The sequence below is a fragment of the Hylobates moloch genome, unplaced genomic scaffold (genome assembly GCF_009828535.3).
Source record: "Hylobates moloch isolate HMO894 unplaced genomic scaffold, HMol_V3 SCAFFOLD_15, whole genome shotgun sequence".
Taxonomy (NCBI): Eukaryota; Metazoa; Chordata; class Mammalia; order Primates; family Hylobatidae; genus Hylobates; species Hylobates moloch.
In genome coordinates, this window is record NW_026652290.1 from 85,438,342 (window position 1) to 85,461,511 (window position 23,170).

Consider the following 23,170-nt stretch of genomic DNA (forward strand, 5'->3'; position numbering starts at 1 on the left):
GCATCATGAGTCCAAGAGAAGAGATGTTGATTTTTTTTCTTCATCTCAAAGTGGAAAAAAATACATTGAGTCAAGTTCCGAAAGTTAAAGGAAGCTTCACAAATTGTCACACTGAATATTTTTACATGAATGGGATTACCAAAAAAAAAAAAAAAATCAAACTATCGGATAGCATTCACAGAAGCCAGGTGTTGCACAGATTTCAGAAGAACAAATTGATGCTCTGCAGCTCAGTGCCAAACAAAACAAACAACAGAAACAACCTGACAAGGTGCCACAAACAGAAGACAGAGTGATAAGCAGAGAGTGAGTGCCTAAATCTGGAAAGCTCTAGTTTAAAGGGCGAGGATATTTTCTCTCCTCAGTGCCTGGACAGCGAGGAGATTGGGGGTATGCGGTCCTCAGGAAGGTTGGAAAGCAGTGTCCTATCTGCCTTGGGCAGCCTCCACCAGCCAACGATTGGTCTCTGAAGTCTAATCCACACACACTCTGCACTTCAGGGGCATGAAGGAAGGTTCCAGGGCCTCCTTCGCTGCCCATCAGCCCCGCCAGGCTGGGATGACCACATCAGTTCCGTCTGACACCAGCATCCGCACAATACAGGGAAAGCCCCTTCCCCCTCTTGGGAGGTTGGCACCACTTTTCTTCCAAACGGTATTTCCAAAAGGAAAGCACAACTTGAAGGAAGGAGCCCGGTTGAGAAAAGTCGAGTCTTTGACGGTTAGTCCCCCTCACGGGGAGCAGCGTCAAGAAAAGACACACATGTCAGGCAGGTGTACAAAGGCAGAAAAGGACGGGGAGAGAGAGAGAACCGGGGAATGGGAGGCGAAGGCAGGAAAGAAGGAGACAGAGGCGGGAGGTGCGGCACGGACTTGAAAGGACGCGCAGGATGTGGACGAAAGAAGAGAGTCAAGGAGAGCGAGAAGAAGGGAGGCAGTGGGGAAAGAAAGGGAAGAGATAAAGACTGGAGGCGGCGGGAAGGATGCAAGAATGCCCGGGCGCGAGGCCGCGGCGGGGAGGGGGCTGCGGGGATCGGCGCGCCCCTGGGAAGCCGCGGGCTGCGCTCCAAGCGCGGGCGCCGGGGACGCGGGGTGCGCCCGCCGCTCACCTTTCAGGATGAGGGTGTCGATGTCCCGGTCGATGCCCAGGAAGTAGCACTTCCTCCAGAGGCCCGAGTAGGTGGCGAAGAGGGGCCGGCCGCACTCGGCGTCCAGCCCGCCGAGCCCCAGCAGCGAGCGCCAGGACTCGGGGTCGGCGCGCCCCGGGCCGCCCGGGAGCAGCCGGCGCCCCAGCGGGGGCGAGTCCCTCAGCGGCAGGTGCGACAGCGGCATCAGGCGGTTCTTCTGGTCCGGGGGATCGGCGCCCGCGCGGCTGCGCTCGCAGCTCTCCTTGTGGCGCCGGGGGTCGGTCTCGTACCAGTGGTCGGTGAAGATGGCCGTGACGAGCAGCCCCAGGGAGCACAGGCTGAGGCCGAGGCTGAGCGCCGTGACGAGCGCCCGCGGCTCCATGGCTTCCCGCCCCGCCGCAGCCGCCGGTGGGCTCGCGCGCCGCCGCCAGACACAATGCACTTGGCCCCAGCTCTCCGCCCGCTCCCTCCCTCTTCCCCCCACCTGCCCCCCACCTCCCTCCTACGGCCTCCCCGCCCTGCGCGCCCGGCCCGGCTCGCTCCCTCTCCCCCGGCCTGATCTCGCCTCCTACCGCCCGCCCGCCTCCGGCCCGGCCCCCGGGCTCCTCGCCCTCCCCCGCTCCGCTCTCGCTTTCTTGCCCCCCTCCTCTTCCCCAGCCCCCTCTCCTCGCCCCGGCACCCCCCACCCCGCGCACTCCCCTCGCCGCTCTCCCTACCTCCTATCCACAGTCCGCCCTCCTCTCCACGACCCCCCTTCCCCTTTTAATCTCTCCTCGCCGCCCTCATCCTCCTCTCTCCCCTTAACCCTGTCCCTACTTTCCCCCGACTTTTCTCCAACTCTTCCTCTCGCTCTTTCCCCCACTCATTTGCTCCTCTGCTCCCCGGCTCCTGGTGCCTTTATATCCCGGCTCTGGACTCGGTGCCTCTCTCCACCTACCCCTCAGCACACCCCTCCCGTCCTCTTCCCTCCAACGACCTTAAAAGACATCCACCGACATAAGACTCACTCTTGTCACTTGTCCAACTTGATTTTGATCAGTGTCCCGTTTTGTACCCAGGAGCAAATCCCATCCAGGTCGGGCTGCGTGGTAGCGTTTAACTCCTTGGAATCTTAATCTGGAGTCCTAAGGTCCCTTTGTCCTGCCGCCTGCCGGATAAAGCCTCTGAGACCCCTAGGCAGCCAGCTCTATCTGTCGCAGCTCTTTTCCTCTCACATGCCCATCGCTTAGCCTCTAAGCATTCTCTCTGCTCAAGCCCCTCTTCTGAAAGAAAAGACACCGAGTGTCAGTGGAGCGATAGAATGATGACCAGAGATTTTTCTCCCAGTTCAATTCAACCTGCTATGAGATGGACTTCTTTTTTCGTTGACTACCTCCATCTCCCGCCAGACTGACTGGCCTCCTGGAATTTCTAGAAGAGCCTGGAATCAATGAACCCTGGCAGTGGCACCTGCTCCATGAGGTGATTATTGCCTTTGCATACAGCAAGCCCCCAGTAATAAATCAAAGTAATGATTTTCTCCTGTGCAGGTTTCCCTCTTGGGCTGGGGGGTGGGGGTCGACAACAAAGCAATGCTACACACCAAAGTCAACACCTGAGCCTGGGGCAGTTCTTCCATCTTCCAGTCACAGAGGTTACTTCCAAGAATGGCAGGCAGATTCACATTTTCTGAAATGAGGAAACGCTAGGACCCGGGGTGCTAAGAGTTAATCACTTGTGCGGTATAGTCAGTCTATACCACAGAGGTGCAATACACTCGTGCCACTCAATGCCCTTGTGGTCATGTCAGAGACAGAAAACCATGCTGCATTGGCCCAGGGATGAAAATGCTTGTGTTCTTATGCTATGAAATATTAATGATGAAGAAATTATGAGGCATTCATTAGATGCTAAATGTCATTACTCCATGATTTAATGGGACTTATTAATTAGTGCCCTACATCAATTGGTATTAATATGCTTTATATCCTTCCCCTAGAATGACATCTGTAAAGGTGGTATAAGGCTCTTGCTGGGATTTATTTTCATTGCCGTTTGTGTTTAGCATCTTCAGAGGGTACATTTCCAATGAAGATCGTGTGCCTATTCTGAGCTGTTCAGTTCATAGATAGATCACTTAAGCAAATCTTTCAGTTATATCGGACCCCCGTTCCCATTTCTGCTGACCTGACAGTGTGAATTATTGCTTGGATTTTCTCACAGTTTCAGCAAGATCTATGGTGAGCTCTAGTCTAATTAAGGAAGACAAAGAATTATAATTTTAGTGTTCCTCTCACCTATAAGCTTTTCCTTCACAGCAAACACTGAGCTCATCAAAGGAGTCTTATCTGGATTTACACAAAAATGATAAGACTTAGAAGCTTTCTTTAATTTATACTCTATAATATGTATAAAATCCTAGATCTTGATGGATGCACAGAGAGAATACCTTTAACTGTGAGTCCACAGTTGACATCTGAAATTCACTCAAGTCATCATGTGTTCTTTTATTTTTAAAAATGCATCTTGAGATAAAGTTATCAAAACCTTGGAAGCCCCAAGGGTTGTCAAGCCTTTAGCAAGTCCTCATCCCCTTTTCAAGTCTTCATCTGAAGTATTACAAGAAATAAATATTCAGCCACATTCCAGAGTCACCTAATCATCTTCACACAATAACCCTGTCTTCAGCTGGAGCTAGACAGAAGAAAGCCTCTTTTTAAGGCACTTCTGTTTAAATTAAAAGAACTTACCATTCTATCTCATTTTCCTAGCTAGAACTCTTTGATCATACTCTGTTTAGAAAATAGCATTATTCTTGAAGTTCATTTATGTCTATGTTGAAGACCAGTCTCAGCATATAACCCAAAGGTTACTATATGATGGATTGCCCCTGACAGTATTTCATATAAAATGTCACACATTACAAATATGGGCCAGCAGTATGTAATGAGAGCGATGCCTCTGCTGGTGCAGCATTAACGGCGCCAGCAGGGATGTGGCATATGATGTGTACACAGGCTTTGCTACAGCAACTGCACATTCCTCCGTCTATGTTTTTAAAATTCCCCTTTTGGATACTTCCAACAATGAACTATCACCCAGTAGCCCCCTACTCTGTTAGGGGAGTGAAAAATATGAAGATGAGTAAGTGGTGCCCATCTTCAAGATATTCCCAGCCTAGTGGTGAGAAACAGATGCATAGACAGAATGAGAGGCAAATGCTGTAGTAAAAAAAAATAATAATAAAAGAGAACAAAGGTCATGGGAACATGGACAATGAAGAGACTAACTGCCATGGGGAGTCAGGTGGGCTACACAGAGACAGTAACTGTTGAGTTAGTTCTTAAAGGATGAGTTAAACTTTGCCAAGAGGATATCAGAAATATTTGTATTGCAATCAGAGAATACCTCTTTGGCCTAGTGTCTACTTCATACGTTTGGAGGCTTCAATATCTTAGGCCACTGTAAAATAAGTATTTTTTGTACATTTTTAAGTCATAAAGTTAACATGTTCTAATGACTGACTACAAGCTGGACAGCTGTAGATGAGTGGAAGGAAAAGTCTATACCTGAATATAATCAGTGTAGGAGGCCATTTAGCTCAGCATGGAGTCAAGATGATGGGAGATCAAATATCCAGCCAGAACACCCGGCACATCTTAGCTTTGGCTATGCTATGACCTCAATGTTTTCAAACTTAGCTTGTTTTTTATTTGTCTTAAATTTCTCTTTGCCATCTCCAGATGTGGTATCCCCAGTGCATCCCTCAGAGAAAAACAGAATCCCTCATATGACAGGGAGAGCCGGAGAATTTCCACCTGGGTATTTTACTGTGTTATTGGGCTCAAGATATTCAAAATTAAAGTCTCATATTTCCTTATGGTCCACATGCCCTCCTCAACTCTTTTGCTGGTGTTATGTCACTCAATTCACTTAGACACAGTATTTTAGAATTATCGCATTGACAAAGTTATAGAGATCTTTCCTCTGAAATTTCTTTCATCACTGGCCATCAGAGAAATGCAAATCAAAACCACAATGAGATACCATCTCACACCAGTTAGAATGGCCACCATTAAAAAGTCAGGAAACGACAGGTGCTGGAGAGGATGTGGAGAAATAGGAACACTTTTACACTGTTGGTGGGACTGTAAACTAGTTCAACCATTGTGGAAGTCAGTGTGGCGATTCCTCAGGGATCTAGAACTAGAAATACCATTTGACCCAGCCATCCCATTACTGGGTATATATCCAAAGGATTATAAATCATGCTGCTATAAAGACACATGCACACTTATGTTTATCATGGCACTATTCACAATAGCCAAGACTTGGAACCAACCCAAATGTCCAACAACCATAGACTGGATTAAGAAAATGTGGCACATATACACCATGGAATACTATGCAGCCATAAAAAATGATGAGTTCATGTCCTTTGTAGGGACATGGATGAAACTGGAAATCATCATTCTCAGTAAACTATCGCAAGGACAAAAAAACCAAACACCACATGTTCTCACTCATAGGTGGGAATTCAACAATGAGAACACATGGACACAGGAAGGGGAACATCACACTCCGGAGACTGTTGTGGGGTGGGGGGAGGGGGGAGGGATAGCATGAGGAGATATACCTAATGCTAAATGACGAGTTAATGGGTTCAGCACACCAACGTGGCACATTGATACATATGTAACAAACCTGCACATTGTACACATGTACCCTAAAACTTAAAGTATAATAATAATACAATAAAATAAAATAAAAAGAAATTTCTTTTATATCCACTCCTTCCTCTACACTTCTACCACTTGCTCTTACTGTACCTCTACCCCTCACATCTGTATTATATTACAGCTTCCTCCTTGGCCCCCATGACTCCAGGATCAACCTTCCTGCAGTTATCGTGGATATTGTTGCCAAATGCATATTCTTCAAGTGTTACTTTATGTCATCTTTTGGCTTCCAACTCTCCTTTCTGGGTTAGAGAGAACTATCCACTCTCGCATTCCAAAGTCCTTCTATGTTGCTCTCGGTATTCCCATGGCATTTACACATCACAACTGATGTGCAGGTCATGTTTAAATATTTAGAAAACAAAATACTTTTGCCTTCTCCAAACACACTTACCATAATATCTATGACATTCATCATATTTCTCTCTATAGTCAGGAACTTCTTTAAATAAATATTTCCTAAGAAAAAAGGTCCATGTACACACACACACACACACACACACACACACACACACACACAAAGTGAGAGAGAGAGAGAGAGAGATCTCAAACACAGAGCTATGGTAATGCTTTGTTGACATACCTGTGCTAAGCTAACCATCCTAACCATGCATATTCTAAAAGATTTTCACCCTGTCGCACCAGTGCTAAGATTAAAGGCAACATCTAGGCTGGGCGCGGTGGCTCACGCTTGTAATCCCAGCACTTTGGGAGGCCCAGGCGGGCGGATCACGAGGTCAGGAGATCGAGACCACGGTGAAACCCCGTCTCTACTAAAAATACAAAAAATTAGCCGGGCGTGGTGGCGGGCGCCTGTAGTCCCAGCTACTTGGAGAGGCTGAGGCAGGAGAATGGCGTGAACCCGGAGCTTGCAGTGAGCCGAGATTGCGCCACTGCACTCCAGCCTGGGCGATGCAGCGAGACCCTGTCTCAAAAAAAAAAAACAAAGCAACATCTTTCTGCATTTCAAACATTTAGATTCTTCAGTTTAAACTATGCATTTTAACCAAAACTACACACTAGGTTTCATAAAGAATGTGAAAGTTTCCTCTTGGTAGTATCAGATTTTTTTCAGCATTCAATATAAGGATATAGTCAATTATATTGTTAACCTACAGACATATACAATATATACAAAATGTGCATTTTGCACATTTTTGAGGTGTCTTATGTTAAAGTCATCACTCTAATTTGTTCTCCTAAAACAATTTTATTTTAATTCAACAGCATATATTGAGCACCTTCAATGTAAGTTATTGTGCAAAGTCCCACTGGATTTTGTAAAGATGAAGAAAACATGGTCTGTGCCCTGAGGGAGCTTTAGGGTAGTTGGAGAGGAAGACAGAAATGCATGAAGCCACAAAGAAGAACGGCCTGCAACTAGTACTGTCTCCAAGGTACAAAACAATGCAACAGGAAAACCTACTACAGAGAGATTCGTTTCTCCATTGGGAAGAATATGGGTAAGCCAAGATGCTATCTCAGTTAGGCCTTGGAGGAAAAGGAGTATTTTCTGTATGTGTGTCAACTCAGTCCAGGGCAAAGCCAAAAGTAAATTTTAGAAGCAGCACCTATCATAGTGCTCTGCTATACCCCACGCATGTGGTAAGTCATCTTGGCAGTGCCATTTTGTCACTGACTAGAAGCCTGGAACCATAAAATACCACAAAACCCCCAAAATAGACAGTGCCTGATAAGTTTCTCATTTCACTGACACACCGCAGAATGTCACCATTCTTTTTCACATTCCTGGATTAAGCTGTTTCCTTTTTGGAGCCTTTAAGCACATATGGTGGGAAAGGAAAAAAAAAAGTTCAAAGAAACCCATAACCATGTTAAGTCCCACTTAAAGTGTGATGTTTTAGCAGATGGTGGCTCATTAATTGCCACACCTAACTGTATTCACCACCTTTTCTTTGTGTATGGATACTGAGTTTTGAAGTTGGGGTCTAATTCAGCTCATCTGGGCCATGTGTGACAAATAAGGCAGAATTAGATATAACTAAGATATTTGGTATCTCTGATTCACAACCACCTGTGATACTGCCCAGATGAACAAAAAAAAACAGTATTTCCAGGTGTCTTTCCTCTTTTCTACCTTCAAACTTCTCTCTCTGCTGTGTCTGCTCAAAGCCACCAGGATCTGTGGAATGCATATGGGTACTGGGGTCAAACCACATGTAAATTTTAGACCCACTTCTTTCTACCTGTTCACCCTTAGCCAGTGACCTAATTTCCCAAACCACCTGAATTCTGAAAAATAGGGATATCACCATCTGTCTCACAGGATGCTTGATTCATGGTTATCACATGCTAAATACATTCCTCCCACTCTCTTATCCTCCCTACTCCATCCACGTAAACACATAAACATGCTTCAGAAATTCCATAGGTCTATCATATTAAGACCATATAATTTAAATGTTATAAATACAAATGGCTAAAACGTTAATGACACATTATTTTTCTCATTAGTTATTTATAGTATTCAAATAAGAGAAACAATCTATACTCATTTATTCCATTAACATTATTGAGCACCCATGGGCCAGAGAAAGGGCATTCCAGGCAGAGTGAACAGCCAGTGCAAGGGTCCTGAGGCATGAAAGAGCTTTGAGGAACTGCAAAGAGACCTAGAGAGTAGTGAATGAGGGGCGGTATGAGATGAAACTGCAGAAATAGTCAATGCTAGACTATGCAGGCCTTGAAGGCCAAACTATGGAGTTTGGACTTCAGTCTAAAGAAAAACTTTGAAGAGTTTTAAGCAGGGAAGAGGCATTGATTAATGTTTTGCAATGTCACTCAGACAGCTATGTGAAAAATGGACTGAAGCTGGGGGTAGCAAGTGTGAAGGCAGGGAAGCCAGTCAGGAAGCTATTGCAGTCATGCAGACAAGAAATATTAGTAACTTGGACTAAGGAGGCAGCAGTGGAAACAGAGAAATGGGTAAAGGTCAAAATCGTAGAATTACATAGATGGTGCTGGAGGCCATTATCCTTAGCAAACTAACGCAGTAACAGAAAACCAAATACTGCATGTTCTCACTTATTAGTGGGAGCCAAATGATGAGAACTCATGGACCGAAAGAAAGGAACAACAGACACTGGGGCTTACTTGAGTGAGGAGGGAGAGGAGCAGAAAAAGTAACTGTTGGGTACTAGGCTTAGTACCTGGGTGATGAAGTAATCCGTACAATAAACCCTGTGACATGAGTTTGCCTATATGACAAACCTGCACATGTACCCCCAAACCTAAAATAAAAGTTAAAAATAAAAATGAATTTTAAAAAATTACTGTGAGTGCGGATGAGGGAAAGAAGCGATCAAGAGCCATGCTACATTTCTGGCGTGAGTGCTTGAATGGTGCTGCCAATCTCAGTTGGAGAGGCAATTGGATGTGTGAACCTGAGAGTAAGGGAAGCATCTGGACTAGAGATTTAGATTTTGGCTATATCAGCGCATAGGTGCTATAAGCATACTGATAATTAAACTCATGGGACTTGATGAAATTGCTTAGGAGAAAGTATAGCTAGAAAAACTAAGAGGTCAATATCCAGGCTCTGAGGCACAAGCATTTAGATCTCCATTAGGGGAGGAGGTACCACAAAAAAGCATGAGAAGCAAAATGGGGAGAAAACTAAGAAAATATGTGTCCTCATAGCCAAGACAAGGGAATCTAATAATCTATGATGACACAGTGACAGTACAACATAGAGTCTAGGATGTGGCATCAGAGAGACTTGGATTTAAATTCTAGTGTGATTTGCACAATGGGGGAGTACTTAGCCTCTTCAGGCCTTGATTTCCTCATCCGTGAAATGGGGATAAGAATAATAATATCTTTCTTTAGAATGTTAGGAGCATCCAAACACATAACGGATATAAAGCACTTATCAACATAAAGAATGCAAAATCCGACCTATAAAAAGAGCTCAAAATATGAATGACAGCTATTGTCATTGTTCTCATTTATCAGCTCCAACAATAATATTTTGTGACTGCTCACATTTGCAGGCCACAGTCCTGGAAGTGGTATAGAGCATTACTCTCCCAAGGATTATGCCCTAATGAAAAGCATGAAGACCTATCATCAGGCCCCTAAAAACCTAAAGCATCTTTAGTAATAGTGAAATGATGAGCATTCAAAAGCACGAGGGCCATTATATTCTTTCAATAGGCTATTTTGTTATGAGCCCATAAAAGGAGTTTAATGCTGTTTTGTGAATAGCAGAAATAAGCTGCCAGAGTACGATAAGGTATCTCCATTTCTCAAGGTCTTTAAAATGGACTAGATAGAAAGGCCGCTATGGAAAAAGACTGCCCATAGCTACCACATTTTATGGGTACAAATCATGCTTGGAGAATAAAGGGAGTGCCTGGAACTTCCCCTCCCTGACTAAGGAGGAGGGGAGGGGACCTGGCAGCACAAGGGGACATTGAGCCAGCTGTGGACAGCCTCTGGTTGAGAGGAGAAAAAGAGATGGCCTCCTTCCAAGAAGGGCAGAGAGAAAATGGCAAAAACTCAGGAAGGACCAAAGACTAGCAAAGATGTAACTGCTAGAAGCCAGAAGGCAACTTTTCACAAGTGGTGAGAAACCCATACTTTGCCCACATGAGCTAGGTCAGTATTCCAGATTTCCACTGTCAAGACCAGTAGACAAACATTGAGTCAGATATCCCTGAAAATGGTGAATTCAACACAAGTCCATTGGCACTTGCCCCCACCTCAGAGAACAAGGTTACTATTCTGGACCACTCTGATTTTGTCTTCAATTCTCGATTTGGATAAACCCCTTTAAAAATTACGTGAATCCAGGTAGTCATTAGCCAGTATATAAATAGCTATTGTGAACCAGATACTCAGAAGAATACCTAACAATGTGTTGTGTTCCTTACAGCTCTAGGCATGCCAGGATTTCATCGGGCACTGTGAAGTGTAATCATCTGATATGCAGTGTTTGGAGAACCATCCTGTTCTTTTGGAAGGAGTAACCAATTTGGCAGGACTTGGCACAGGTCTCCTCATAGCCGCACCTGAGCCCCATAATGAATGGGTGCCACATGGCATTGATGGTCACTCAAGTGAAGAAGAAAATGAAAGCTTCGAGACATATTATCATCTCACCTCCAACTATGCTATAGAGAGGCAGGACCTTGTCAAGGTCAGAGTTATGAGGCTGATTAAAAAAGAAAGAGAGGAAATGCACCAATGGCCAAAAAGGAATCCAAGTAGGTGTCTTTGACGTATGAGTTCCATCTGCCTAATTCATTTGGTGTCTGCAACCTGCATGTGACCGAGAGCCTCGGATTACATGAGTGGCAAGTTGGGGAAGGGTTGGCAGTGGGGAAGTTGTCTCTTAGTGTTTTACAGCCAAATCACCATGTGCCCTTCTGAACCCCGCTGAAACCAAATCACAACAGCAAGAGATTCCCTCCTAAGAATCCTAGTATTTAGCCAAAAGAAAATCCTGGCGTTTCAAACACTGAAGTTGAATCCCAAATATAAAAGGTTATTTTCTGGGTATCTAGGGAAATTCTTTAATTTATCAACTTCCTTTGCTGAAAGATGTCTGGCTGTTTTGGTCCTGAATTTCGTGGATGCAGTTTTAATTACTTGCTTTTTTCATTCTCACTCAGCAGTTTACCTTTTTTGTATCAACTACTTTTGCCAAGAAGCCCAGGTTCTTTCTGTCAATAAAATGAGAATTTACAATGGCTCTCATTGCAGTATTAACTGAGTTTATAGGGCCCCCTTTTTTATTTTTGTTTTTGTTTATATATATTTTTTACTTTAAGTTCCAGAATACATGTGCAGAACATGCAGGTTTGTTACACAGGTATATGTGTGCCATGGTGGTTTGCTGCACCTATCAACCTGTCACCGAGGTTTTAAGCCCCACACACATTAGCTATTTGTCCTGATGCTCTCCCTCTCCTCGCCACCCCCTGACAGGCCCCAATGAGTGTTTTTCCCCTCCCTGTGTCCATGTGCTCTCATTGTTCAACTCCCACTTATGAGTGAGAACATGCGGTGTTTGGTTTTCTGTTCCTGTGTTAGTTTGCTGAGGATGATGGCTTCCAGCTTCATCCATGTCCCTGCAAAGGACATGATCTCACTCCTTTTTATGGATGCATACTATTCTGTGGTGTATATGTACCACATTTTCTTTATCCAGTCTATCATTGATGGCCATTTGGGTTGGTTCCACGTCTTTGCTATTGTGAATAGTGCTGCAATGAATATATATGTGCATGTATCTTTATAAGAGAATGATTTATATTCCTTTAGCTATACGCCAAGTAATGGAATTGCCGGTTCAAATGGTATTTCTGGTTCTGGATCCTTGAGGAATCACTACACTGTCTTCCACAATGGCTGAACTAATTTACATTCCCACCAAAAGTGTTCCTGTTTCTCCACAGCCACACCAGCATCTGTTGTTTCTTGAGTTTTTAATAATCACCATTCTGAGCGGCATGAGGTGGTATCTCATTGTGGTTTTGATTCGCATTTCTCTAATGATGAGTGCTGTTGAGCTTTTTCTCATATATTTGTTGCCTACATAAATGTCTTCTTTTGAGAAGTGTCTGTTCATATCCTTTGCCCAATTTTGGACAGGATTTTTTGTTTTTTTCTTGTAAATTTATTTAAGCTCCTTGTAAACTGTGAATATTAGACCTTTGTCAGATTGCAAAAATTTTCTCCTATTCTGTAGGTTGCCTGTTTGCTCTGATGATAGTTTCTTTTACTGTACAGAAGCTCGTTAGTTTTGTTTGTTTTGTTTCTTTCTTTTTTTTGTTTTTGAGATAGTTTCTCACTCTCTCTCTGGGCTGGAGTGCAGTGGCACGATCTCAGCTCACTGCAACCTCCACCTCCTGGGTTCAAGCGATTCTTGTGCCTCAGCCTCTCAAGTAGCTGGGATTACAGGCACACGCCACTGCACCCAGCTAATTTTTGTATTTTTAGTAGGACGGGGTTTCACCGTGTTGGCCAGGCTGGTCTCAATCTCCTGACCTCATGATCCACCCACCTCGACCTCCCAAAGTGCTGGGATTACAGGCGTGAGCCATTGCACCTGGCCAGAAGCTGGTTAGTTTAATTAGGTCTCTTTTGACAATTTTAGCTTTTGTTGTCATTACTTTTGGCAATTTCATCATAAAATCTTTGCCCATGCCTATGTCCTGAATGATATTGTCTAGGTTCTCTTCTAGGGTTTTATGGTTTTGGGTTTTACATTTAAGCCTTGACTCCATCTTGAATTAATTTTTGTATAAGTTGTAAGGAAGGGGTCCAATTTTGGTTTTCTGCATATGGCTAGCCATTTTTCCCAGCACCATTTATTAAATAGGGAACCCTTTCCCCACTGTTTGTTTTTGTCAGGTTTGCTGAAGATCAGATGGTTTTAGATGTGTGGTCTTATTTCTGAGGTCTCTATTCTGTTCCATTGGTTTATATGTCTGTTTTGGTACCAGTACCATGCTGTTTTGGTTATTGTAGCCTTATTTCTGAGGCCTCTGCTCTGTTCCATTGATCTATATCTCTGTTTTGGTACCAGTACCATGCTGTTTTGGTTACTGTAGCCTTGTAGTATAGTTTGAAGTCAGGTAGCATGATGCCTCCAGCTTTGTTCTTTTTGTTTAGGATTGCCTTGGCTATGCAGGCTCTTTTTTGGTTCCCTATGAATTTTAAAGTAGTTTTTTTCTAATTCTGTGAAGAATGTCAGTGGTAGTTTGATGGGAATAACATTGAATCTATAAATTACTTTGGGCATTATGGCTGTTTTCACAATATTGAGTCTTTCCATCCATGAGGTGGAATGTTTTTCCATTTCTTTGTGTCCTTTTATTTCCTTGAGCAGTGGTTTGTAGTTCTTGTAGGGCCCCTTTTTGAATGTTATAATAGGTAGAAGTGACAGCAAACTAGATATGAAATCCTGAAATGGGAGGCCAACCCACATACAGGCAGGATCAGGTCTAAGCCTGTCTGAGGATCTGAATGAAAATTTGGAAAAGAGGAGCTGTAGAAATTCTTCTCAAGACAAAAGAAAGAGAAGCAATGACAGCAAATAGTACATAATTAAGAAATGTGAGCCATGGATTATTATTCTATAAATCTGTAGGTAAAAGCCGCACAAAGAAAGCAACATACCAAGCAATAGACACACAGGTCAGAGTGGGTTGGTACAAAAATTTCCCAACCTAGTTCAGTGTGAGTTTGGGTATTTAAAGATTTGGATGGTTTATGCTTGGGAAAATGGCCATTTCCACAATTTCTCTGATCTTCTTGCCTACTATTTTCCACCTATTGTCATGAAGCTTTCATAGATTTATAGCATAATAGTATACAGCAAATGTGTGTGGATCACATACTATTTGCAAGGCACTGTTAAGCAGTTTATACGTTTTTCTCATTTAATCCTTGCAACAATTAATGTTAGTAGTATTAGAAGCAGTAATATTGTTGTTACTATTATCCCCATTTTACAAATGAGGAAACTGATGCTCAGAGAGGGCAAAAACTTGCCCAACATCCTACTCTTAGTAAGTGGCAGTGCCAGGATTCAAACCTTCATGGTGTGACTCCAGGGCCTGCACTCTTTTAACTGTTATTTGTGTACCTAACAGAGAGATTCCAGTGTTTTGGACCAGGTCATAAAAGTAGAGTGGTGAGAAGTGGTTGATTTCTGGATAGATATTGAAAGTAGAACCAATAGGATTAGCTGACGTGTAGTGTGTGGTGAAAGAGAAAGAAAAGGACTGGGTAGAGTTGTCGTCAACAGACATGGGGAAGACTGTGGAAAGTACAGGGTGGGGCAGGGACAATATCAGCTCACTTTGGGGCACACTGAGCTCCTGATATTGAGATATTTATTAGATATCCAAGTGGACATGTTGAGTGGGCAGTAAGATATACAAGTCTAGAGTTCACAGAAGAGTTTCAGATTAAAGATGTAAATTTGAGAGGCATGATAATCAACATATAGATGGGACCTAAACCCTGAGACTGAATGATGTCATCCAGGGGTGGGTGTTGATAGAATAGAGGAGAGGAACATGGAAAACTGCTTTGTGCTGAGGTCTAGGAGATCAATGGGAACCAACAAAAGAGACTGAAAAGGAGTGGCCAGAGAGGTAAGAGCGTGTGGAATCCTGGGAGCCAAGTGAAGAAAGTATTTCAAACAGTAGAGAATCACCAGCATCTCAAAGTTGCTGATTAGTCAAGCAAGATGAGAACTGGTAACTGAGCATTAGATTTAGCAACACGGGTCTTTAGTGTCCTTAATACCAGCAGTTTAGTCAGTGCACTGGGGATATATGTTTGGAATTAGTTCAAGAGAGAATGGAAAGAAAGAAGTTATAGCAATGGGTATAGGCAAAACTCTTTCAAGGAGTTTTGTCATAAAGGGAAAAAGAAGGAGTAACAGCTAGTGGTGAAAGTGGCATTAAGAGAGGGTTTGTTTTACTGAGGACGGGGGAAAGCAGTATATTTGTATGCGGATGAGAATGATTATTGAGAGATGGAAAAATTGATACAAAAAAAGAGAGGGAGACTTCCTGGAGCAAAGTCTGCAAGTGGGCAGGAGGGGAAGGGATCTGGCAGATAAGTGGAGGGGTTGTTTTAGGTAGGCACACACATAGTTCATCCACAGTAACAGTGGAAAGAACTGAGAATGTAGTGACGTTGCAGGAAGATGGGTGGGTGTGATGATTGGACCTTACAGAAGTTATCTACTGACCTATAATATGTTTAGTAAATGTTAATGTGTTCAAAGAAAGGAGGACTCTTATAAATGGAGATAGACAAAGTATTAATGAAATTTAAGCTTTCAAAGATCTAAATGAGTAAGTTGGTGGAGAGGAAGAAGAGTATTTGGGGAATGGAAAACCATGTGAACTCAGAGATAGTAATGAACAAGGTATGTACACAAGACATTGAGCATCCGGGTCCTGCCAGAGAGAAGGGTTTGTGATTAAAAAGTTCAGGCTAAGTTTGGAAATATTGATTAGATTCAGACGGTAGAAGATTCGAACAACACAAGAAGCACAAGATCTTAGGCCATGGAGAGAAGAATAATGACATGATGGAAGAAGAGTGATTAAGAATTAATCTAGCAATGATGGTGAAACAAATGAGAAGTGAGAAGGACCCTCAGCTGTAATAGGATTTTTTTTAATTCTACTTTATTTGACATCACCTCAGTCTGACACATGAAATTTTATTACAGGCAAGCAATAATAATATTAATAATGACAATTTTTAAATTCACATTAAAACCTTAATTTCAGTTTTATGGGTGACTTTGGTCTCTTCTCCGTGTCCCTTCTTCAAACACACATGAGTTTTCTCTACCTTTAAAAAAACTTCAAACACCACATGTTCTCACTCGTAAGTGGGAGTTGAACAATGAAAACAACACATGGACACAGGGAGGGGAACAACACACACATGGGCCAGTCGGAGGGTGGGGGCGCAAGGGGAGGAAGAGCATTAGGACAAATAGCTAATGCATGTGGGGCTTAAAACATAGATGACGGGTTGATAGGTGCAGCAAACCACCATGGCACATGTATACCTATGTAACAATCCTACACATTCTGCACTTGTATCCTGGAACTTAAAGTAAAAAACAAAACAGAACAAACAGACAAAAAACCCTTAATCTTCCCATCCTCTCAAGCTATAGAATGATTCCTCTCCCTCCTTTGGCTGCCGAAGTTCTCCAAAAATTAACATTTTTTATTTTATTTTTATTTAAACATATTTTTTAATATTTATTTTTTATTCTGTTTTATTTATTTTTGTTTGCCTTCTATTTGCCCCTCAGACCCAAGAAGCTTGATTCTTGCTTTAACCTCTCTCTTGACACTAATAGGCTGCAGGCCTAAGGGGTCACATCACGGGAGCCCTTTCTCTTCTACCAGTTCTGGATGGTCCTATAATTCTCCATACCATTGACCAGGCCTCCTGGAAACTCTGCCTCCTAAGCTGGCGTGGCCCTCCTGACTCACTCAGAACATTAGGTCCAAAGTAGAAGCTTCCTTTTTCCATCTCAGTGAGGGTATCAGTTTTGTGGTTGTGGTAGGGCAGAATAATTGACTTCCCCCTCCCCAACTTATGAATAAGTCACTTGAAGTGGCAAAAAGGACTTTGCAGCTGTGATTGAGAATCTTGAAATGGGGAGAGTATCCTCTCCCCATTGCATTATTCACGTGGCTCCAATCTAATCACGTGAGTTCTTAAAACCAGAGAAACTTTCCCAGCTACAGCCTGGGAAAGAGAGAAATGTGACAATAGAGAAAGAGTCAGAGAGGTGGAACCCTGTTGGCTTTGAAGATGGAGGAAGGGGGCCAAGAACCAAGGAATGCACGTGAAAACTTCCAGCAGGTGAAAAAGGCAAAGAAATGGAAATGGATTCCCCCTAAGAGACTCCAGAAGGAATGCGGCCTTGCTAACACTTTAGCCCAGTAAGACTAATTTTGGACTTCTGACCTACAGAACTGTAAGATAATAAATGATCTTTTTTAAAATCAGTAAGTTGGTAGTAATTTGATATAGCAGCAATTGGAAACTAATACGGTGGTTAAGCCACTTCCTTGTTCAGACAGGTAGCCTGAAGCTCTCACCACTGTCTCCCCTCCTCCCTGACCCTACTCCCTCTGAGAATGCTCCAAAGGTCTATGGAATTACAAAAGATATGAAAATAAACATTCTTAACAGCTGGAGCATGAAGGTCTGAGCTGGTCCTCCTGAGAGCTTGGCGCCTTTCTCTTGGGGTGTTTATTTTACCTGAGCCCTGACTACCTTACCGAAGGTGCTGCTCTATCTGCCATCCAGAAACTGGAAAGGTGTGAGAATTACTATAGCGGATGCTCTAGAAAGCAAAAGAGAAACCCAAGTGCAGATTATTCTGTCTGTTACAGTCACAGGAAGGATATATCTAGTGAGTTCTTCAGGTTTGTGCAAAACCATGAGTTGTTTCTGTGAAGACATTTTTCTTTCAACTTCACTTTGAATTCAATCAGAATGGATTTTCACCTGGCATTTAACAGAATAAAGCATATGTTGCTGTTCCTCTCATTACCTGAAGCCAAGCCACCAAGACCCCAGAGGTTGCCTTTGGAGTCTGAAAAAGGATCTAAGTCTTTTGAGAGTTGCTTATAAAGCAGATAACCATTATTGATCCAGATGAGGACTATTGTGCAGAAGAAAGAAAAGACATCAAGACTAACTGGAAGAAAGAAAAGGGACTCAGTTATTAAATCCAGGGGAATGTGGGCTGGTAATGAAGACTTTATGGAAAAACAGCCAAAAAAAAAGAAAGAAAAAGAAAAAAAGAAAGGAAGGAGAAACTGCATAACATTTATTTTCTTATTCTTGGTGCCATAAAAGTGAAAGGTGTTAAGAACACAGTTGAGGGTTAGGTATGTAGAGCAAAGGGTGCAAGAGAAGCTAAATTATGCCTGATCCAGTCTCTATTGCTCTGGCTTTGGAGGCTTCTTTCCCTCGTTATTAAAGTGATGACAAGGAAAAAATACTTCATTTGTTATTAGAAATTGGGCTCCATGTGACTACTTAGCACCACTTGGGGAGGAGACCAGGGTAGAGGTTTGGAGGAAGGGTGGTTATGCAGCAGTGAATGAGGTCATGAAGGAACTCAATTAGCTATGTCTAAAGGATTCATCTGGACCCTTCCAGCAAAAAGAACTTCTGGCCCTGAGACCTGTTGCTTCTCTGGGTGAACTGGCAAATGAGTGTAAGTATTTAAAAAAAAAAAAAGCATGTTTGTATATATAAGCACTGCTTTGCCAGCCCCACATGAAAGGAAATTCTCAGCCCATGGACAAAGAAGCAGTGCAATCCCCTCGTGCTCTACATCAGCTGGCCTGAGATCAGAGCATGGGTGGTACCTGTCACTTGCCCTGTGCCTGCCCAGGTGGGTGTGTGTATAAGAGAAGAGTCAGTGGCATTTATCATTCTATAAATGATACATCTGTAAGAACAAGGCCAATGTTAAGTCATATATGGGAGCTAATTTTTCAGAGACTCACTTAAGTGTACCAAGAATTACAGCAAACAAATCTATTGATTCGGACTGGGCTCAGTGGCTCATGTCGGTAATCCCAGCACTTTGGGCGGCCAAGGCCAGTGGATCACCTAAGGTCAGGTGGTCGAGACCAGCCTGACCAATATGGTAAAATCCCATCTCTACTAAAAATACAAAACTTAGCTGGGCCTGGCGGCATGTGCCTGTAGTCCCAGCTACTCGGGAGGCTGAGACAGGAGAATTGCTTGAACCCAGGAGGCCGAGGTTGCAATGAGCCGAGATTGCGCCACTATACTCCAGCCTGGGTGACAGAGCATGATACTGTCTAAAAAAACAAACAAACAAACAAACAAACTATTGATTCTGATAATGTCTCTATGTATGTCATTCTTGAACAAAAATAAAATATGTGTGCTTACTTATATATTTTTCAGGAACTGTTCTCTCTAAACAGGGAAGGGGCTGGTGTTGGGGAGTTGGAGGGACAATAATATAATAAATATATTTTCAAGATATATTTTTGTTGAAATCCGTGGTACTAATATTAGGATTATATTTATCTCCTTGTATCTTGAAAACAGGTGGATAATGAAATGCTACCTTTAAACAACCAAGAATATATATGTATACATATGGAGGTGGCGTAGGAGGGGCTAGAAACACCATGCTAATGAACCGACTGTCACCTGGTAATTGTACTCAATTGCAGGAAAACCATCTAAAGAAATACACTACCTCAAATGACAAGGTAACCTAGTGAAACACATAAAAGCCTCTCCCCCACTCACTAATGCCAAACCCATGACCCACAACAGATGTGTAATACGTGTTGGTACACATGTCGTTATACAGAGTGATAAGTTATATATCCAGATTTTTCCTAGCACTCCCACTTGCCAATTCTGTGCTTCCTTTTAAGGCTAACCTAATTTATATCAGCCTGAATTAAGCATGTCTTTTTATTCTGATGCTTTGACAGCTGGGGCCTTGCTGACCCTGGAGAGACTGCCCCTCCCAGGGCTGGGCCAATTCCTAGAGATAGTGAAGGATGTCTGTCTTTCATACGCAAACCAACCAATCCAGATCCCAGGCCCCAGTCACCTCCTTTATTGGGCTCTCACAAGTGGAGCCATGATACCCTAACCACCCAGGGCCAGGTATCAGACTACCTGATAGAGACAGCCCCTGTACCCCAGAGCCCATGGGAAGTGTTCACACTAGCCTGCTTACCCTGCCTCACCCATTCCTTCATGGAAACCACAAATAAAGGCTCTGGCCCAGGTTTTCCATTGCTCCCTCTGCCTCCTGACCCACCTTGTCACTCCCTGGTGTGACCCTGTGTGGCATGGCCCCTCCTCTTGGAAAGTGGAGTAACAAGACATCTTTTCAATGGCAGTCACCTCCTGAATAATAAAAACACCCACACCTTAAAGCATGACCCTGGCCGGGCATGATGGCTCACTCCTGTAATCCCAGCCCTTTGGGAGGCGGAGGCAGGTGGATCACGAGGTCAGGAGTTCGAGACCAGCCTGGCCAACATGGTGAAACCCCGTCTCTACTAAAGATACAAAAAATTACCCGGGCATGGTGGCGCGCGCCTGTAATCCCAGCTACTCTGGAGGCTGAGGCAGGAGAATCGCTTGAATCTGGGAGGCAGAGGTTGCAGTGAGCCAAGATCACACAATCGCACTCCAGACTGGGTGACAGGGCGAGACTCCGTCTCAAAAAAAAAAAAAAAAAAAAGCATGGCCCTATGGGTGTAGGCTCATTAAAATTTTGTTGATTAACTAAAGATTAGGATTCAGTTGTTTGACAGATGGTATTAATAATAAGACTCAGGTGACAGCTCAGTCATAAGGAAAGTCAATTTGTTTTACTCTGACCCATTGCCAAACAGCCACATGACAAATCCAATTGTTTTATAAATATCTATTTAGAGTTGCTATGTACCAACCACATCTGTACAAAACCATCCCTCTAAATTCAAGCCAAATCCTTACCTGTCTGTTCCATGATCACCTGAGTTGCTCCATGTCTGGGAGCTTCCTGATTTCCCACCCACGCCACCTGAGGAAAAGGCCCAGGAAGGGGTGGTGTACCCATGTCCCCTTGGGTTCTTTCCAATCAATCTGTAAGAACAGAATTTGTCCTTTTAATCCATTCACAGTAGATAGCCTTTTACCCTACACCTAAATATGCTAATAGAAGGATGTCCACACAACATAAATATCTTCAACCACATCCAGGGAATTGTTGCACAGTTAATTGAAGGGTGGTGGGTAGGGAGGGGCTACTCAGTTTCATTTAAACAACTGTATACTTTTATACTTAGAACACTTCCCCACCCTGTTTTATAGCTGAGGAACCTGAGACCTAGAAAACAGTGATTTACCTAGAATTAATGGCCTGCTTGGGGATAGAATCCCTATTTGACTCCTTCTGAAGTTTTGCCCTAACTAATTGCGTTTAGAGCACATAAACTAACTTCCGTAAACCTCAATTACTTTTTCTGAAAATAAGGATACCCCATTACATGTTTGTTGTAAGTATTACTCAAGGTGTGAAAAGTGCTTTGTAAGCTGTAAAACAGGAAACGAATAACAGCACATTATTGGTAGTACAATTACACTGATAGAAGAAAAGGGCCAGCCCAATAAAGTTTGGAATTAATAGTCTCATCTTCTCTCAGAAGATAAAATACATATCCTAGAAATACAGTCATGTACCATATAACATTTCGATCAATGATTGACTGCATATAGGTGGTCCCACGAGATTATAATGGAGCTGAAAAACTCCTGTCACCCTGTAGCCATCATAACCATTACTCCCGTGTTTGTGTTGATGCTCGTGTAAAAAAACTGACTGCACTGTCACTTGTATTAAAGTACAGCACATACAATTATGTATAGCGCGTAATACTTGATACTAAATGACTGTTACTGGTTTATGTACTTACTGCACTTTTTATCCTTATTTTGGAGTGTGTTCCTTCTACTTATATATAAAAAACAAACAAACAAAAAAACAAGTTAACTGTAAAACTGCCTCAGGCAGGTCCTTCAGGAGGTATCCAGAAGAAGGTGTTATCATAGGAGGTGACAGCTCCATGCTTGTTACTGCCCCTGAAGACTTTCCAGGGGGACAAGATGTGGAGGTGGAATACAGCGATATTGATGATCCTGATGCTATGTAGGCCTAGGCTAGTGTTTGCGTCTTAGTTTTTAACAAAGAATTTGACAAGTTAAAAAAAATAAAAATCTATAGAAAAAAGCTTCTAGAATAAGGATATAAGAAAGAAAGTACTTTTGCGCAGCTATACAAAAGTACTTTGTGTTTGTGTTTGTTTTAAGCTAAGTGTTATTATAAAAGTTAAACCATTTTTTAAAAAGTTGATAAAGTAAAAAGTTACAGTAAGCTAAGTTTAATTTATTATTAAAGAAGAAATTTTTGTATAAATTTAGTGTCACCTAAGTGTACAGTCTATAAAGTCTGCAGTAGTGTACAGTAATATCTTAGGTCTTCACACTCATTCACTACTCCCTCACCGACTCACCCAGAGCAACTTCCAGCCCTGCAAGCTCCATTCATAAGTGCCCTATACAGGTACCATTTTTTATCTTTAATATTATATTTTTACTGTACCTTTTCTATGTTTAGATACTGAAATAGTTACCATTGGGTTACAATTGGCTACTGTATTCAGTAGAGTAACATGTCGTACAGGTTCATAGCCTAGCAACAATAGGCTATACCATATAGCCTAGGTGTGTGGTAGGCTTTACCAACTACATTCGATAGGTACATTCTATGGTGTTTGCACAAGGGTGAAATTGCCTAACAATGCGTTTCTCAGAACATATCCCAGTTTTTAAGCAACACATGACTTTACACTTTGATGATGAAATGTTTCATCCAACAGCCTAGAGCTACCATAGAACCTCTGTCTCTAGCTGTGGATTTGTGCTTTTTGGCTGTTACATAATCCCAGGATTACTCTGGGAATTTTTACTGAAACTTTTTAGTTATTTAATCTCCTTTTTTCAAATCTATATTTAGTTGCAGAAGTAATATAAGTTAATTGCAAACTTTCTAGTACTACAGAAATGTAGAAAGCCAAAGTGCTGGTCCTGGCCGGGTGCAGTGGCTCACGCCTGTAATCCCAGCACTTTGGGAGGCCAAGGCGGGCGGATCACCCGAGGTCAGGAGTTCGAGACCAGCCTGGCCAACATGGTGAATCCCCATCTCTACTAAAAGTACAAAAATTAGCCAGGCGTGGTG

The 23,170-nt window shown here is 42.8% G+C and overlaps 1 protein-coding gene across 4 annotated transcripts in view; it reads right to left on the reverse strand.

Annotated features, from left to right (window-relative positions):
- TMEM178A (transmembrane protein 178A) overlaps positions 1–20,998 on the reverse strand; it is a 73,610-nt gene extending 52,612 nt beyond the window's left edge. The window contains exon 1 of one of the 4 annotated variants that reach the window (XM_032177930.2): positions 20,890–20,998. In XM_032177930.2, coding sequence (XP_032033821.1) covers positions 20,890–20,992 — 103 coding nt within the window. In that variant the 5' untranslated portion in view covers positions 20,993–20,998. Of the gene's footprint in view, positions 1–1,108; positions 1,748–2,133; positions 2,765–20,889 lie in introns of those variants that run through there. The other 3 variants (XM_032177931.2, XM_032177929.2, XM_032177927.2) reach the window with 3 other exon arrangements.
- Positions 20,999–23,170: the final 2,172 nt, after the last annotated feature.